The sequence below is a fragment of the Melozone crissalis genome, unplaced genomic scaffold (genome assembly GCF_028551555.1).
Source record: "Melozone crissalis strain CALT ecotype California unplaced genomic scaffold, PUWL_Pcris_2 ptg000079l_1, whole genome shotgun sequence".
Taxonomy (NCBI): domain Eukaryota; kingdom Metazoa; phylum Chordata; class Aves; order Passeriformes; family Passerellidae; genus Melozone; species Melozone crissalis.
The window spans coordinates 4,416,586-4,434,038 of record NW_026535856.1 but is presented as its reverse complement, the minus strand read 5'-3'; the positions used below and the strand labels follow the sequence as shown (position 1 = coordinate 4,434,038).

The window sequence follows — 17,453 nt, the reverse complement described above, 5'->3', positions numbered from 1 at the left end:
GAAATTAAAAAATGAAATTATACTTGCAATTGTAATTAAAATTTAAATAAGTTCAAATGAGTTTAAAATGAAAATACAAAATAAAAATTACAAAAAGAAACAAAATTATATTGAAATTAAAGTTTAAACTAGATTTAAAAATAAAATCACTATAAAATTATGTTAGAAAATAGAAATAAAATAAAAATAAAATGAAATCAAACTTAAATGAGAATAAAAAAAGAAAAAGAAAATAAAAGAAAGAACAAATAAAAGAAAAATAAAATTAAATGAAACTAAAATAGGAATAAAAAAAGAAAAATAAAATAAAATAATGAATTAAAATGAAATAAAATATTAAAATAAAATAATAAAGTAAAATAAAATAAAATAAAATATAAAAAGTAAAATAAAAAATAAATTAAAATAAAAAATACAATAAAGTAAAAAAATAAAGTAAAATAAAGTAAAATGAAGTGATAAAATAAAATAAAATAAAATAAAATAAAATAAAATAAAAAATTCAAATAAAATAAAATAAAATAATAAACAAAATAAATAAAAATAAAATAAAATAAAATAATAAAGGAAAATAAAAAAATTAAAAAATAAAATAAAATAAAGTAAAAAATATTAAATTCAAATAAAATAAATAAAATAAATTAAAATAATAAAATAAAATAAAACATAATAAAGTAAAATAAAATAAAATAAAATTAATCAAAATAAAATAAAGGAAAATAAAATCAAATAATAAATGAAAATGATATAAAATAATATATTAAAATAAAAGAAAAGAAGAGAAATTATAATAAAATAAAACAAAATAAAATAATAAAACGAAATAAAATAAAATAAAATAAAATAATAAAATAAATAATAAAATAAAATAAAATAAAATAAAATAAAATAAAATTAAAATTCTTCACCCCAAATCCTCATTCTTGGCCCCAAATCTCAGCTTTTTGCCCCAAATCTTGCTTCTTCACCCCAAATCTCAACCTTACACCCCAAATCTCAACTCCCGCCCCAAATATTCGTTCTTGGCCCCAAATCCCCACTCCTGGCCCCAAATCTCCATTCTTGGCCCCAAATCTGCACTCGTAGCCCCAAATCCCAGCCATTGGCCCCAAATCTTCATTCCTGGCCCCAAATCTTTGTTCTTAGCCCCAAATCTTCGTTCTTGGTCCCAGATTTTTGTTCTGGGCCCCAAATCTCCACTTCTGACCCCAAATCTCCACTCCTGGCCCCAAATCTTCGTTCTGCTCCCCAAATCATCGTTCTGGGCCCCAAATCTTCGTTCTGGGCCCCAAATCTTGCCTCTTGGCACCAAATCTACAATCTCGGCCCCAAATCTTCATTTCTGGCCCCAAATCCTCATTCTTGGCCCCAAATCTCAGCTCTTGGTCCCAAATCTCAGCTCCTGGACCCAAATCTTCATTCTTGGCCCAAAATCTCAACCTTTTGCCCCAAATCTCAGCTCCTGGCCCCAAACCTCAGTTCTTGGCTCCAAGGCTCAACCAAGGTCCCCAAACCTGGGTGCAAATGGTCGAGATTTGGGGAAAACGGGCCAGATTTGGGTCTGTGGGGTTCAACAATGGGATCACGGGTAGGAGGGAAGGACCTGGGGAACGGGGATGGGGACGGGACCAAAATTAGAACCAGCAGCATGAGCCTCCCAACCCCATCCATCATAGGCGTTTTTGGCACAGAAATAGGATCCGGAATCCTCGTCCTTGAGCTTGTTCATGGTCAGCGTCACCAAGCTCTGCCCGTCGTCCCTGGAGATGCTGAACCGGCCCTTGACTGATGGCGCGTATCTGGGGGTGGAACCATCACCGTTGATCCCCGCGACGTATTCCAGCCCCAGCCCGGGTCTCTGGTGCATCCAGAACATTGCAGATTTTGTGAATTTGAACCCAGATGTTTGGCACAGCAACGTCAGGGACCCCCCGGGGGGCTGGAGGTTCCCCCCGCACTCCAGCAGGGTCACGGCCACCCAGAGCCCTGCGGGACAGACGGGGGATGGGGATGAGGCCCCGGATCCAGGTGTGGGTCCGGCTGGGGGTTACCAGATCCAAAACGGGTCCTTGAGCCCCCTGGGAGGGCCGGCAGGATCGGGAGGAGGAGAAAGTGCCACAATTTGGGGCCAACACCAGGATCTGCATGCAAGAATTAACATTTGGATGGATTTTTTCCCTCATCCCCATCTCCCCTTGGTCCCGCAGGGCTCCGGGTGGCCGTGACCCTGCTGGAGTGCGGGGGGGACCTCCAGCCCCCCGGGGGTACCCTGCGCCTCCCCTGCGGAGGGTCCGGGTTTGATTTCGGGAGCTACGACATGTACTGGATCCCCCAGAGCCCTGGTCAGGGACTGGATCGGCTCATGGGGATCACCAACACTGGTGGCAGCGCCTACTACGCGCCATCGGTCAAGGGCCAGTTCAGGATCTCCAGGGAACACGGGCAGAGCTCGGTGACGCTGACCATGAACAACCTCAAGGACGACGATTCCGGATCCTATTTCTGTGCCAAGGGTGTTCGTGCTGGTTATGTGGGTCCTGGTGCTAATTTAGATGACACCCATGGTGGATCCAAGACCCCATCACAGTGTCCTCTCCTGTCCCCAATCCCCAGACGTTGCCCCTAACTCCCAGCCCTTCGCCGCATTCTTGCCCCTTTGTCCCAGATCTCCCGCAGTTCCACAAGACAACCATGGAGCCAAAACCCCCAAGCGGGTTCTGCCCCACATCCAACTAAGTTTGCACCAAAATCGCCCGATTCTGCCCCAAAACCCCACTTAGCGCTCCCAGCCACAGGTGCTGACACGAATCCTCAACCTTTGTCCCCAAATCGGGGCCCTGGGCCCAAAACCCTGAGCTTCAGAGTAAAGTTTGGGGCACAAAGAGGAGATTTGGGGTCAGGAGTTGTGGTTTGGGGTCAGCGGGTGAGAATTGGGGCCGAGGCAGAGCAAGGTTGGGATCAATGGTCAAGGGCTGGGTGTGCGCTGGGGGTTTGGGAGAAGGGTCTGGGGCGCGGGCACAGGAGGGGATGAGGAGATGCAGATGGCACGGTAATCAATACGAGCAGGACTAGCACCAGTGTTATATGATTTGGCACAGAAATAGGATCCGGAATCCTCGTCCTTGAGGTTGTTCATGGTCAGCTTCACTGAGCTCTGCCCGTTGTCCCTGGAGATCGTGAACCGGCCCATGACTGAATCCGCGTACCAGGAACTGCCACCATTGTTGCTGATATCTGCAATGATTTCCAGCGTCTGGCCTGGTCTCTGACGGACCCAGGCCATCCCAAAACTGCCGAAACTGAACCCGGACCCTCGGCAGAGGAGGCGCAGGGACTCCCCGGGGGGCTGGAGGTCCCCCCCGCACTCCAGCAGGGTCACGGCCGCCCGGAACCCTGCGGGACAAAGGGGAGATGGGGATGGGGCCAAAGCTCAACCCTTGACCCAAATCCTGACTCTGGGCCCCAAATTGGGACCTTTGGAGTTCATCATCCTCCCTCCAGGTGGGTCCTGCCCCTTTTCCCAGCTGGCCACATGCAGTATGAGACATTCAACCAATCAGGTTTCTCATGCCCATCTCCCCTTTGTCCCGCAGGGCTCCGGGCGGCCGTGACCCTGCTGGAGTGCAGGGGGCACCTCCAGCCCCCCGGGGGTTCCCTGCGCCTCCTCTGCCGAGGGTCCGGGTTCGATTGTGGACAATTTGGGATGGGCTGGGTTCGCCAGAGACCCGGGCAGGGAGTGGAACACATCGGAGGGATCCAAAGCGATGGCAGCACCTACTACACGCCATCATTCAGGGGCCAGGTCACGATCTCCAGGGACAACGGGCAGAGCTCGGTGACGCTGACCATGAACAACCTCAAGGACGAGGATTCCGGCTCCTATTTCTGTGCCAGATGCAGTGATGGTGGTTGGAATGGAGCTGCTGTTTCTTATGGTGACAATCCTCAGCATTGCCCCAAGCCCGCAGCCCAAGTTCCCAAAATTTCCCAAAATCCTTCTCCCAAATCCCAACCCTTGACCCCATTTTTGAACTTCCTCCCCAGTCTCCACTATTGCTGTCCGAATTCCTGATGTTTCCACAATTTTGCCCATTTCACTCAAATCTCCCCCAGCTCCCGGGCCCTGATTGGAGGAGGCCTGAACTGGAGGCCAGGGGTGAAGGTTTGGGGCCAATGGTTGAGTTTTGGGGCAGGAGCAGGGGAGGGTTTGGGGTCAGTGCTGACCATTGGGGCAAATGGGGACAAAGGGTCAAGGGCTGGGTCAATGGGTGAGGTTTGGTATGAAAATCACAGCTCTGGGGACTCAATGTTGGGAGTCGGATGAACGGCAGGAGCTTGAGACCATCAGGGGCATTGTCACCATGAGCACCTGCACCATAAACATCAGCAGCCCTGGCACAGAAATAGGTGGCGGAATCCTTGTCCTTGAGGTTCTTCATGGTCAGCGTCACCGAGCTCTGCCCTTGTCCCTGGAGATCCTGACCCGGCCCTGCACCGAAGGCGCGTACATGGAGCTTCAGCCCTCCTTCCTGATGCTCCTGACCCACTCCAGCCCCTGCCCGGGTTTCTGGTGGACCCAGAACATGGTGATGGCGCTAACATCGAACCCGGACCCTCGGCACAGCAACGTCAGGGACCCCCCGGGGAGCTGGAGGTCCCCACCCCCTCTCCAATAGGGTCACAGCCGGCCGGAGCCCCGCGGGACAAAGGGGAGATGGGGATGAGGCCAAAGCTGAACCCTTGACTGAAATCCTTACTCTTGGCCCCAAATTGGGACCCTGGGAGTTCATCATCATCCCCCCAGGTGTGTCCTGCCCCTTTTTCCGGCTAGCCACACCAGCTTTAAGTCCCTTCGCCAATCAGGTTTTTCATCCCCATCTCGCCTTTGTCCCGCAGGGCTCTGGGCGGCCGTGACCCTGCTGGAGTGCGGGGGGGACCTCCAGCCCCCCGGGGGGTCCCTGCGCCTCCTCTGCTGAGAGTCCGGGCTCAGTTTTGGCAGTTTTACCATGTACTGGATCCGCCAGAGACCGGGGCAGGGGCTGGAATACGTTGCAGGGATCTGGAGCAGTGGTGCTTACACCCCGTATGCGCAGTAGGTCAAGGGCCGGTTCACGATCTCCCAGGACAACGGGCAGAGCTCGGTGACGCTGACCATGAACAACCTCAAGGTTGGGGATTCTGGATCCTATTTCTGTGCAAGGGCTTCTGATGGTTATGGTGCTGCTGCTAATGGTGACGATGCCCCTGATGGTCTCAAGCTCCTGCCTTTCATCCCACTCCCATCATTGAGTCTCCAGAGTTCTACTTTTCATCCCAAACCTCACCCATTGACCCAGCCCTTGACCCTTTGTTCCCATTTTCCCCAATGATCAGCACTGACCCCAAACCCTCCCCTGCTCCTGCCCCAACACTCAACCATTGGCCCCAAACCTTCACCCCTGGGCTCCAGTTCAGGCCTGCTCCAATCAGGGCCCAGGGAGCTGGGGGAGATTTGGGAGGAATGGGGAAAAACTGGGAGAAATTCGGGAGTTGGGGCAGCAGGGGCAGAGTTTGGGGTAAAATGGCTGAGATTTGATGAAAAGGGCTGAGATTTGGTGGAGAGATCAGAGGGCTATGGGATATTTGGGAACAAAGTGGAGGGATTTGGGACCAAGATCAGAACCAGCAATAAATGCCACACCAACAGTACCATCACTATTGGCACAACCACCATCAACGCATTTGGCACAGAAATAGGATCCGGAATCCTCGTCCTTGAGGATGTTCATGGAGAGCGTCACCGAGCTCTGCCCATTGTCCTTGGAGATCCTGAACCGGCCCTTGACCGATGGCACATAGGCGGTGCTGCCACCGTTGTCCTTGATCCCTGCCAAAAATTCCAGCCCCTGCCAGGGTCTCTGGCGCACCCAGAACATGGAGAACCCCCCAAAATTGAACCCGGACTCTCGGCAGAGGAGGCGGAGGGACCCCCTGGGCGCCTGGAGGTCCCCCCCGCACTCCAGCAGGGTCACGGCCGCCCGGAGCCCTGCGGGACAAAGGGGAGATGGGCACCAGGCCCAGCTGTTGCATTCTCATTCCCAGCTCAGAGTCAGACACCATTCCCTCTCTCTCTCTGTCTCTCTCTCTCTCTCCCTCTCTCTCTCTGTCTCTCTCTTTCTGTCACAGGATTTTTCCTTGAGCAGCACAGGGAGAAGAAGAAGAGGAAACAATTCCCATCTCTCCTCTCTGCTCCTGCTGTTTCTGCGCGTGTTGGAATGTGTCTGGGGGATTGTTCCCCTGCAGGGATTCATCATTTGGGTTCTGCTGCAGATTGTTTTGTTTCCTTGGCCAATGGGCTCCACGCCGTGACCTGGCTCTGTCAGACTCTCACGGGGATTCTTTAAGATTTTTTCGTGTCTTTTGTACGGAATTATTTTAGTATCTCTTTAGTATAGAGGTAATATAGCATTAATGAGATATAATATAGTATTAATGGGATATAGCATTATTGAGGTATTATGTAGAATTAATGAGATATTATATAGCATTAAAGAGATGTAATATAGTATTAATGGGATAAAATATAGAATTAATGAGATACAGTATTTCTGAGATATAATATAGCATTAATGAGATACAATATACCATTAACGAGATGTAATATAGTAATTAAAAGATGTAATATAGTATTAATGAGATAAAGTATTAATGAGTTATAATATAGAATTAATGAGATATAATATAGTATTAATGAGACATAATATATTATTAATGAGACGTAGAATAGTAATAATGAGATATAATATTGTATTATTGTAATAAAATATAATATTAATGTAATATAGTAGAGATTTAATAGAGCAATTGTTCAGCATTCTGACTCATGGAGTCAGATTCCATGACCCTGCTGCAGTCTGAGGGGCACCTCCAGCCCCCCGGGGGGTCCCTGCGCCTCCTCTGCCGAGGGTCCAGATTCAGTTTTGGGAATTTAGGGATGCAGTGGGTCCGCCAGAGAGCCGGGCAGGTGACGGAGTGGCTCGGGGGGATTAAGAGTGATGGTTCCAGCACCGGCTACGCGCCCTCAGTCAAGGGCCGGTTCAGGATGTCCAGGGACAACGGGCAGAGCTCGGTGACTCTGACCATGAACAACCTCAAGGACAAGGATTCTGCCACCTATTTCTGTGCCAAATCTGGTAATGTTTGGTCCGATGCTGCTGATGTTGCTTATGGTTTTGAACCTGCCGCCCCATGGCTGTGTCCCCCCCAGTCCCGGCTCCCCAGACCCTGCCCCCAAATCCCAGTGCTCGTCCCCGCTCTCGGTGACTGAATTCGTGTCCCCAGCCCCGGGTCCAGTGCTGACCTTTGGGGCAGAGTTTGGGGGAAGATCAATGGCCAAGGGTTGGGGTTTGGGGCCGGAGAGGGGAAAGGGAAATGGAGAAATTGTCACGGGCTGGGTCAGGGGCTGGGAGCTGGGGAAGGGTCTGGGGAACGGGGACAGGGGTGGACACAGCCATGGCGAGGCATCAATTCCATAGGCATCATTAACAGCACCATTATCTTCAGCACCCCTGGCACAGAAATAGATGGCAGAATCCTCGTCCTTGAGGTTGTTCATGGTCAGCATCACCGAGCTCTGCCCGTTGTCCCTGGAGATCGTGAACCGGCCTTTGACCGATGGACTGTAGTAGGTGTAAGCACCACTGCTCCAGATCCCCGCAAAATATTCCAGCCCCTGCCCGGGTGTCTAGCAGATCCAGATCATGGGGTAACTCCCGAAATCGAACCCGGATCCACGGCAGAGGAGGCGCAGGGACTCCCCGGGGGGCTGGAGGTCCCCCCCGCACTCCAGCCGGGTCACGGCTGCCCGGAGCCATGCGGGACAAAGGGGAGATGGGGATTAGGCCAAAGCTCAACCCTTGACCCAAATCCTGACTATTGGCCTCAAATTGGGACCATTGGAGTTCATCATCCTCCTCCCAGGTGGGTGCTGCCCCTTTGTCCAGCTGGCCACACCCACTTGGAGGCCCTTGACAAATCAGAGTTTTGATTTCCATCATCTCCCCTTTGTCCCGCAGGGCTCTGGGCGGCCGTGACCCTGCTGGAGTGCGGGGGGGACCTCCAGCCCCTTGCGGGGTCCCTTCGCCTCCTCTGCCGAGGGTCCAGGTTCAGTTTCGGAAGCTACGACATGAACTGGGTGTGCCAGGGACCCAGGCAGGCGCTGTAGTGGCTCGCGAGTATCAGCTACAATGTTGGTTTGACCGGGTACGTGCCATCGGTGCAGGGCCGGTTCACGATCTCCAGGGACAATGGCCAGAGCTCGGTGACGCTGACCATGAACAACCTCAAGGACGAGGATTCCGGATCCTATTTCTGTGCCAAGTGTGTTGATGATCGTGTTGGTTGGGAGAATGTTGCCTGTCGTTTTGACCTCATCCCCATGGCTGTTTCCCCCATTTCCCCGTTCCCCAGACCCTTCCCCCAATCCCCTGCCCCTGACCCCATTCCTGTCCCCGTGTCCCAACTCTGAACTGGTTCTGGCCTAGTCTCAGCTCTTGGCCCCAAACCTCAGCTCTGGGATCCACGTCCCAACCAAATTCCCCAAAACTGACGGGGATGTCCCGATCTGGCCCCACCGTGTCAATCTGCCCTTGCTTTCTGCGATTGGCCACAAACCTCTCGCACTGAGCTGCACCATCGAGTTCTGTGTGTGCTGCCGGGGCCGTGACCCCGCCGGCACCTCCCCATGGCCACGGCCCAGTGAGGAGAGCGACGGTGGGAAACCAAACGGCTCCAGAGGGGTCCCCAGAATCCCGTCCCAGTGGGGACTGGGACAGAGACCCCCAGGAGGGGATGGGCCTAGGGCTGAGGATTGGGGGAATTGTTGGGGGTTTGGGGACAGGTGGGGACACTGATATGGGGGCGTGGATCCACCACTGGGGTCTTCACCATAAGCAGCAGCATTCCAGCTATAAGCATCAGCACCCTTGGCACAGAAATAGGACCCGGAATCCTCGTCCTTGAGGTTGTTCATGGTCAGCGTCACCGAGCTCTGCCCGCTGTCCCTGGAGATCCTGAACCGGCCCTTGACCGATGGCGTGTAGTAAGTGTCTCCATCGTTATGAATCCCTGCGAGCCATTCCAGCCCCTGCCTGGGTCTCTGGCGCATCCATCCCAGCCCAAAATTCCTGAAACTGAACCCGGACCCTCAGCAGAGGAGGCGCAGCGATCACCCGGGGGGCTGGAGGTCCCCCCTGCACTCCAGCAGGGTCACGGCTGCCCGGAGCCCTGCGGGACCAAGGGGAGATGGGGATGGGGCGATGCAAAACTCTGGCAGAGGTGTCCAATTAATCAATGGGTGATTTGGGGTCAGTTGGAGGGTTGAAGGCACTGTATATTACTGGGCATCTCTCTTGGAGATTTGGGGCCCGACAAAGGGAATTTGGGGCAAAACTCCAATAAAGGTTTGGGGATGGGGAGCAGCCGTGACCCTGCTGGAGTGCGGGGGGCGCCTCCAGCCCCCCGGGGGGTCTCTGCGCCTCCTCTGCCGAGGGGCCGGGTTCAATTTCGGGAGCAATGGAATGTTCTGGATGCATCAGAGACCCAGGCAGGGGCTGGAGTGGCTCGCGGGGATCAGCAGGGACGGTTCCAGTGCCCACTACGGGGCCTCATTCAAGGAGCGAGTGAGGATCTCCAGGGACAACGGGCAGAGCTCGGTGACACTGACCATGAACAACCTCAAGGACGAGGATTCCGGATCGTATTTCTGCGCCAAATCTGCTGATAATTATTCGGGGAATAATGCTTATAATGTTGACCCCATCCCCATGGCTCTGCCCCCTCCCGTCCCTGTTCCCCAGACCCTTCCCCCAATCCCCAGCCCCTGACCCCATTCCTGTCCCCCTGTCCCAGCTCTGAGCTGGCTCTGCCCCAAACTCAGCTCCTGGCCCCACACCTCAGCTCTGCACTCCAAGGCTCAACCAAGGTCCCCAAATCTGGGTGCAAATGGTCGAGATTTGGGGAAAATGGGCAAGATTTGGTCCGTGGCTAGGACTCAGTTCCACCACTGGGATTTTGGCTCACAATGGGTCCAGTCTGGTGGCGATGATTGGGATTTCATGGACAAGGCCGAGGTCAGGGTGAAACTGGCCCTGATTTGGGGACAGAGCTGAGATCTGGGGCCAGAACAGGGCAGGCTTCAGACAAAGGGTCAGGAGTGGGAACAAGGGTTGGAGGGAAGGGTCTGGCGAACGGGGACAGGTGGGGGCACAGACATGGGAACAGCACCAACACCAGCCCTGTCACCGTAACCAGCAGCAGGAGTAACAGTACTAAAAGATTTCACACAGAAATAGGATCCGGAATCCTCGTCCTTGAGGATGTTCATGGTCAGCGTCACCGAGCTCTGCCCGTTGTTCCTGGAGATCGTAAACCGACCCTTGACCGAATCCGCGTAGTAGGCGCTGCCACCTTTGCTGATCCTTGCCACTGATTCCAGCCTCTTCTCAGGAATCTGTCGAACCCAGCCCATCCCAAAACTGCCAAAATCAAACCCGGACCCTCGGCAGAGGAGGCGCAGGGAGCCCCCGAGGGGCCGGAGGTCCCCCCCGCACTCCAGCAGGGTCACGGTCACCCGGAGCCCTGCGGGACAAAGGGGAGATGGGGATGAGGCTGAAGCTCAACCCTTGACTCAAATCCTGACCCTTGGCCCCAAACTGGGACCCTTGGAGTTCTTCATCCTCCTCCCCGGCAGGTCCTGCCCATTTTACCAGCAGTCCACACCCAGTTTGGGGCCTTCAACCAATGAGGTTTCTCATCCCCATCTCCCCTTTGTCCCGCAGGGCTCCGGGCGGCCGTGACCCTGCTGGAGTGCGGGGGGGACCTCCAGCCCCCCGGGGGTACCCTGCGCCTTCCCTGCCGAGGGTCCGGGTTCGACTTTGGGAAATTCGGGCTTGGCTGGGTTCGCCAGAGACCCGGGCAGGGGCTGGAGTGGGTCACAGCGATAGACAGTGATGGATACAACTGGTACCCACCCGCATTCAAAGGCCGGGTCATGATCGCCAGGGACAACAGGCAGAGCTCGGTGGCGCTGACCATGAACAACCTCAAGGATGAGGATTCCGGATCATATTTCTGTGCCAAATGTGCTTATGGTGGTTGGATTGATGGTCCTGCTTCTGTTGAATGTTTAGATGGCATTAGCTGCCCCCTGTCCCCCCCGTCCCCATCTCCCAGAGCCTTCCCCCAAATCCCAACCCCTCACCCCATTTCTGACCTGTCACAGAGATTTTTTCATAAAATCCTTTCTTTTAGGATTTGTCCTGTCTGTGAAGCTGGGTCCCCAGAAGAAAAATGTAAACAATAATTATCTGGTGGTGTGGAATGTAATAGGATCATCTGTGATTGGTCTTCTGTGAGTGTTTCGATTTGCTGACCACTCACGGGAGAGTTTGTCCTTGCTTTCTGCTGGACACAGGATTTTGTTATTTTCTTTTTTCCTATGCTATTCTTAGCTTACCTGCTTCTGCAACTTCTCTCTTTATTCCTTTTAGTATAGTTATAATGTATTATATATCATATATCAATAAATCCAGCCATCCTATCGTGAACCAAGATTCTCGTCCACTTCTCTCACCCTGAAGACCTTCATCAGGTCGCTGTAATAGCTGACCGTGAACAACCTCAAGGACGACGATTCTGGATCCGATTTCTGTGCCAAATGAGCTACTAGTAGTTTTGGTGGTGGTGTTGCTGCCTTTAGTGACAATTCTGGCAGTGGTCCCACCCCCCATGGTGGTCACCAAATGTCTGCAATCCCCACAGATCCTTCCCCAAATCACAGATCTTCTCCTCAAATCTTCACCATTTTCCCCCAAAGTCTGCACCAGCTGCACCAACTGTCGACTTTCCCCCAGTTTTGGGCATTTCAGCCAAATCTCCCCCATCTCCCTGGGTCCTCATTGGCTGAGTTGGCACGGGCAGAAATGGGAACTCTTGGAGAGTGAGACCTGAACTGGAGGCCAGGGGCGAAGGTTTGGGGCCAATGGTTGAGTTTTGGGGCAGGAGCAGGTGAGGGTTTGGGGCCAGTGCTGACCATTGGTGCAAATGGGGACAAAGGGTCAAGTGCTGGGTCAATGGCTGAGGTTTGGGGGAAGGGTCTGGGGTTGGGGACTGGGGGAAACTCGGGGACGGGGCTGGATCCACAACTGGCGTCGTCACAATAAGCAGCAGCATCGCCCCAATTCCAAGCAGCAGCGGATTTGGCACAGAAATAGGATCCGGAATCCTCGTCCTTGAGGTTGTTCATGGTCAGCGTCACCGAGCTCTGCCCGTTGTCCCTGGAGATCCTGAACCGACCCTGCACCGACGGCGCATTGGCGGTGTAAGCACCATCGTTCCTGATACCGGAGACCCATTCCAGCCCCTGCCCAGGTCTCTGGCGCATCCAGAGCAGTCCGAAATCCCCAAAATCAAACCCGGACCCTCGGCACAGAAACGTCAGGGACCCCCCGGGGGGCTGGAGTTCCCCCCCCCACTCCAGCAGGGTCACGGCCGCCCGCAGCCCTGTGGGACAAAGGGGGGATGGGGATGAGGCCAGAGCTCAACCCTTGACCCAAATTGTGACTATTGGCGCCAAATTGGGATCTTTAGAGTTCATCATCCTCCCAGGAGGATTCTACCCCATTGTCGAGCAGGCCACACCCATTTGGGGGCACTTGACCAATCAGAGTTTTGATCTCCATCATCTCCCCTTTGTCCCGCAGGGCTCCGGGCAGCCGTGACCCTGCTGGAGTGTGGGGGGGACCTCCAGGCCCCTAGGGGTTCCCTGCACCTGCTCTGCCGAGGGTCCAGGTTAAGTTTTGGATGAACCAGTCTGATGTGGATCCGCCAGCGGCCTGGGCACGGCCTGGAATACATTGTAGGGATTGACTATGATGGTGACACCAGATACCCATCATCGTTCAGTGGCCGAGTCAGCATCTCCAGGGACAACGGGCAGAGCTCAGTGACGCTGAATATGAACAACCTCAAGGAGGAGGATTCCGGGTCCTATTTCTGTGCCAAAACTCCTGAGAGTTATAATGCTGTTGTTGCTGATCGTAGTGACGCTGCTGGTGCTGGTTATGGAGCATTTAGCCCCGTCCTCTTTGTTGCGTCCCTAATTGTCCCCATACCTCAGACCCTCCGCCAAATCCCAGGGCTCGTCCCCGCTCTCGGTGACTGAATTCGTGTCCCCAGCCCCGGGCCCAGCGCTGACCTTTGGGGCAGAGTTTTAGGGAAAATCAACGGCCAAGGGTTGGGGTTTGGGGCCGGAGAGAGGAAAGGGAAATGGAGAAATAGTCACGGGCCGTCTCTGGGCCTGGGAGGTGGGTAAAGGGCTGGGGAACGGGGACAGGTGGGGATGCAGTGATGGGGATGGGGTCAAACAGCAGCACCCCAACCAGCACTGACAGTTTTTGCAGAAATAGGATCCGGAATCCTCGTCCTGGAGGTTGGTCATGGTCAGGGTTATGAAGCTCTGCCCGTTGTCCCTGGAGGTCCTGAACTGGCCATTGACTGATGGCGCGTAGCCAGCGCTGGAACCGTCCTTGTTGATTCCCGCTACACATTGCAGCCCCTGCCCGGGTTTCTGGCGGATCCAAACCATTCCAGAATTGCCAAAGTCGAATCCAGAGGCTCGGCACAGGAGGAGCAGAGCCCTACCGGGGGGCTGGAGATCCCGCCCGCACTCCAACAGGATCACGGCCGCCCGGAGCCCTGCGGGAGAAAGGGGAGATGGGGACGAGAAACCTGATTGGCTGTGGACCCAAGGTGGGTGTTGCCAGCTTGAAAAAGGGATGAGACCCAGCTGGGAGGGTGACCAGGAGCAGGAGGAGAAGAACCAATCGTCACAACGTGGGGCCAATAGTTGGGATTTTGGGGTCAAGGGTTGAGCTTTGGCCTCATGCCCTTCTCCCCTTTGTCCCGCAGGGCTCCGGGCGGCCGTGACCCTGCTGGAGTGCGGGGGGGACCTCCAGCCCCCCGGGGGGACCCTGCGCCTCCTCTGCCGAGGGTCCGGGTTCAGTTTCGGGAGTTTCTCCATGTTCTGGATCCGCCAGAGACCCGGGTAGGGGCTGGAATTCGTCGCGTGGATCAGGAGCGATGGTTCCAGCACCATCTATGGCCATCTCTGCAGGGTCGGTTCAGGATCTCCAAGGACAACGGGCAGAGCTCGGTGACGCTGACCATGAACAACCTCAAGGACGAGGATTCCGGATCCTATTTCTGTGTCAAATGTTACAGCAGTGGTTGTGCTGATGCTAGTGCTGGTTATGGTGTTGATGGTGGTTGTGGTCCCAAGCCCTCTCCTCTCTGTTTCCAAATAACTCAGAATTCTCTAATCCATCACAAAAATCCTCACCCCTATTTCTCAAATCTTGACCATTTTCCCCCAGACTCCACCATCATTTCCCCAATTCCGGATCCTATTTCTGTGCCAGACGTGACAATGGTTATGCTCCTGGTGCTGCTGCTGTTGGCTCCATCCCCTGCCCCAAGTGCTCTGAGACCCCCAGACCCCTCGCCCGAACCTCAGCCCTCTCTCAACCGTTTCCCCAAACCTTTCAGCTGTTTAACCCCAAAATCTCAACCTTCGTCTCTTGATCTAAACTTTGCTCCTAAAATCTTTGTCCTACAGCTCAATGTTGGCCCAGGGATGGACACAGGGGTCAGAGGTCAAGATGGGGGTCTAGGTATGAGATCTGGGGGAAGGGGCTGGGGTTTGGGGACACCTGGGGACCAGGAGAGGAGAGAGAGGGGCCAAACCCGGGATGGTCAACAAAACCACCAGCAGCACGTGCCCAGTCAGCAAAACCACCAGCGCATTTGGCACAGAAATAGGATCCGGAATCGTCGTCCTTGAGGTTTTTCACGGTCAGCGTCACCGAGCTCTGGCCATTGTCCCTGGAGATCGTGAACCGGCCCTTGACCAATGGGGCATAGTAGGTTCTGGAAAGATCGTAGCTGATCTCTGCCACGAACTCCAGCCCCTGTCCCGGTCTCTGGCGGACCCAGTACATGTTCACATTCCTGAAACTGAACCCGGACCCTCGGCAGAGGAGGCGCAGGGACCTCCCCGAGGGGCTGGAGGTGCCCTCTGCATTCCAGCAGGGTCACGGCCGCCCGGAGCCCTGCGGGACAAAGGGGAGATGATTAAAAATGAGAAATATGATTGATCCAGAAGGGGAAAAGGTGCGTGTGTTCCAGAAAAAAGCGACGGAGCCCGCCTGAGAGGGGCAGCAGGGGCAGCAGGGCCTGGATCCGGAGGGAGCTCAAGGCCAAGGCCGGGATGTGCCGGGGTTGGGGTCCCAGGGGTTTTGGGCATTGTTAATGTGGTATTACTTTTGAAATCAATGTGGAACCCTGAAGAGAAGGTGTCCAATTAATTAATGAGAATATTGAGTTTAATTCCAGGTTTTGAGGAACTTAAGGATAGCCAAAAAATCTGGTGGAGATTTGGGACCGAAGCAGAGGAGTTCTGAGTGAAATTGGTGAAGATTTGGGGAAGGACTCCGGGCAGCCGTGACCCTGCTGGAGTGTGGGGGAGACCTCCAGCCCCCCGGGGGGTCCCTGCGCCTCCTCTGCCGAGGGTCTGGGTTCAGTTTTGGCAGTTTTGGGATGGGCTGGTATCGACAGAGACCCGGGCAGGGGCTGCAGTGGGTCACGGGGATCACCAACACGGGTGGAAATATCGGCTACGCGCCATTGGTCAAGGGCCGGTTCACAATCTCCAGGGACAACGGGCAGAGCTCGGTGACGCTGACCATGAACAACCGAAGGGACGAGGATTCCGGATCCTATTTCTGTGCCAGGGCTTTTTGTGCTGGTTGTTGGGCTGTTGCTAATCATGGTGACAATGCTGTTGATAGCGTCAAACTTCTAGATTTTGCTCCTTTCCCATCATTGTATCTCCAAATTTTCGATTTTCATCCCAAACCTCACCTCTTGTCTCAGATCTTGACCCTTGGTCCGTATTTGCATCAATGGTCACCACTGACCCCAAACCCTCGCCTGTTTCTGCCCCAAGACTCAACCATTGGCCCCAAACCTTCACCCTGACCCTTTGTCCCAACCCTGTCCCCTTTGCCCCAACGCTGCCCATTGGCCCCAAACCCTCCCCTGTGTCTGGCCCCAAACTTAACTCTTAGCCCGAAATCTCCCCCTCATCCCCTAAAAGTGCCCAAAGGGTCGAGATATGGGTGAAAGGGGGCAAATTTTGGCACCAACTCAGTTGGGTTTGATGCAGAACCAGTCGGAGTTTGGGGTCTTTGGGCACCATGGGTGGAAATGGGGCAGACGTTGGACAAACGGTCAAGGGTGGCGATTTGGGAGAAGGACTTGGGGCTTTAGGACAGGAGGGGTCACTGAGATGGGGGTGGATCCACCTCAGGCATCTTCATAATTAGCACCAGGATTGCAATTATCATCAGCAGATTTGGCGCAGAAATAGGATCCGGAATCCTCGACCTTGAGGTTTTTCATGGTCAGCGTCACCGAGCTCAGCCCGGTGTCCCTGGAGATCCACAACCGGCCTTGGACTGATGGCGTGTACTCGGTGTTGCCACCGCTGTGGATCAGTGCGAGCCACTCCAGCCCCTGCCCAGGTCTCTGGCGCGCCCATTGCATGGCAACACTCCCGAAACTGAACCCGGACCCTCGGCAGAGGAGGCGCAGGGACCACCCCGGGGGCTGGAGGTCCCCCCCGCACTCCAGCAGGGTCACGGCCGCCCAGAGCCCTGCGGGACAAAGGGGAGATGGGGATGAGACCAAAGCTCAACCTTTGACACAAATCCTGACCCTTGGCCCCAAACTGGGATCTTTAGAGTTCATCATCCTCCTCCCAGGTGGATTCCACCCCTTTGTCCAGCTGGCCACACCAACTTAGGGGCCCTTGACCAATCAGGTTTCTCATTTCCATCATCTCCCCATTTTCCCGCAGGGCTCCGGGCGGCCGTGACCCTGCTGGAGTGCGGGGGGGACCTCCAGCCCCCTGGGGATTCCCTGCGCCTCCTCTGCCCAGGGTCCGGGTTCAGTTTCGGGAGTTTTGAAATGGAATGGGAATGACAGAGGCCAAGGCAGGGGCTGGAATGGGTCGTGGGGATCAGGTACGACGGTGCTTACACCTACTATGCGCCATCATTCAAGGGCCGGTTCAGGATCTCCAGGGACAACGGGCAGAGCTCGGTGACGCTGACCATGAACAACCTCAAGGATGAGGATTCCGCCGTTTATTTCTGTGCCAAACGTGCTTATGGTGATAATTGGGCTTAAGCTGATGCTTATCATTTTGTCCCCGTCCCTGTGCCCTTGCTCCCCTCCTGTCCCCATTCCCCTGGCCCTTCCCCCAAATCCCAAGCCCTGACTCCGTTCTTGTCCCCGTGTCCCAACCCTGATAAGACCCAGATATCTGATTTGGGCTGATCCCCGAGCCATGCAGG

At 53.9% G+C, this 17,453-nt stretch overlaps 1 gene segment (V, D, J or C); it reads right to left on the bottom strand.

The window, feature by feature from the left end:
* Positions 1-17,453, bottom strand: part of LOC128946275 (immunoglobulin heavy variable 3-23-like) — a 36,832-nt gene that overhangs the window by 18,563 nt on the left and 816 nt on the right. Inside the window, 1 exon segment of the V gene segment in view lies at positions 13,681-13,734. Coding sequence covers positions 13,681-13,734 — 54 coding nt within the window.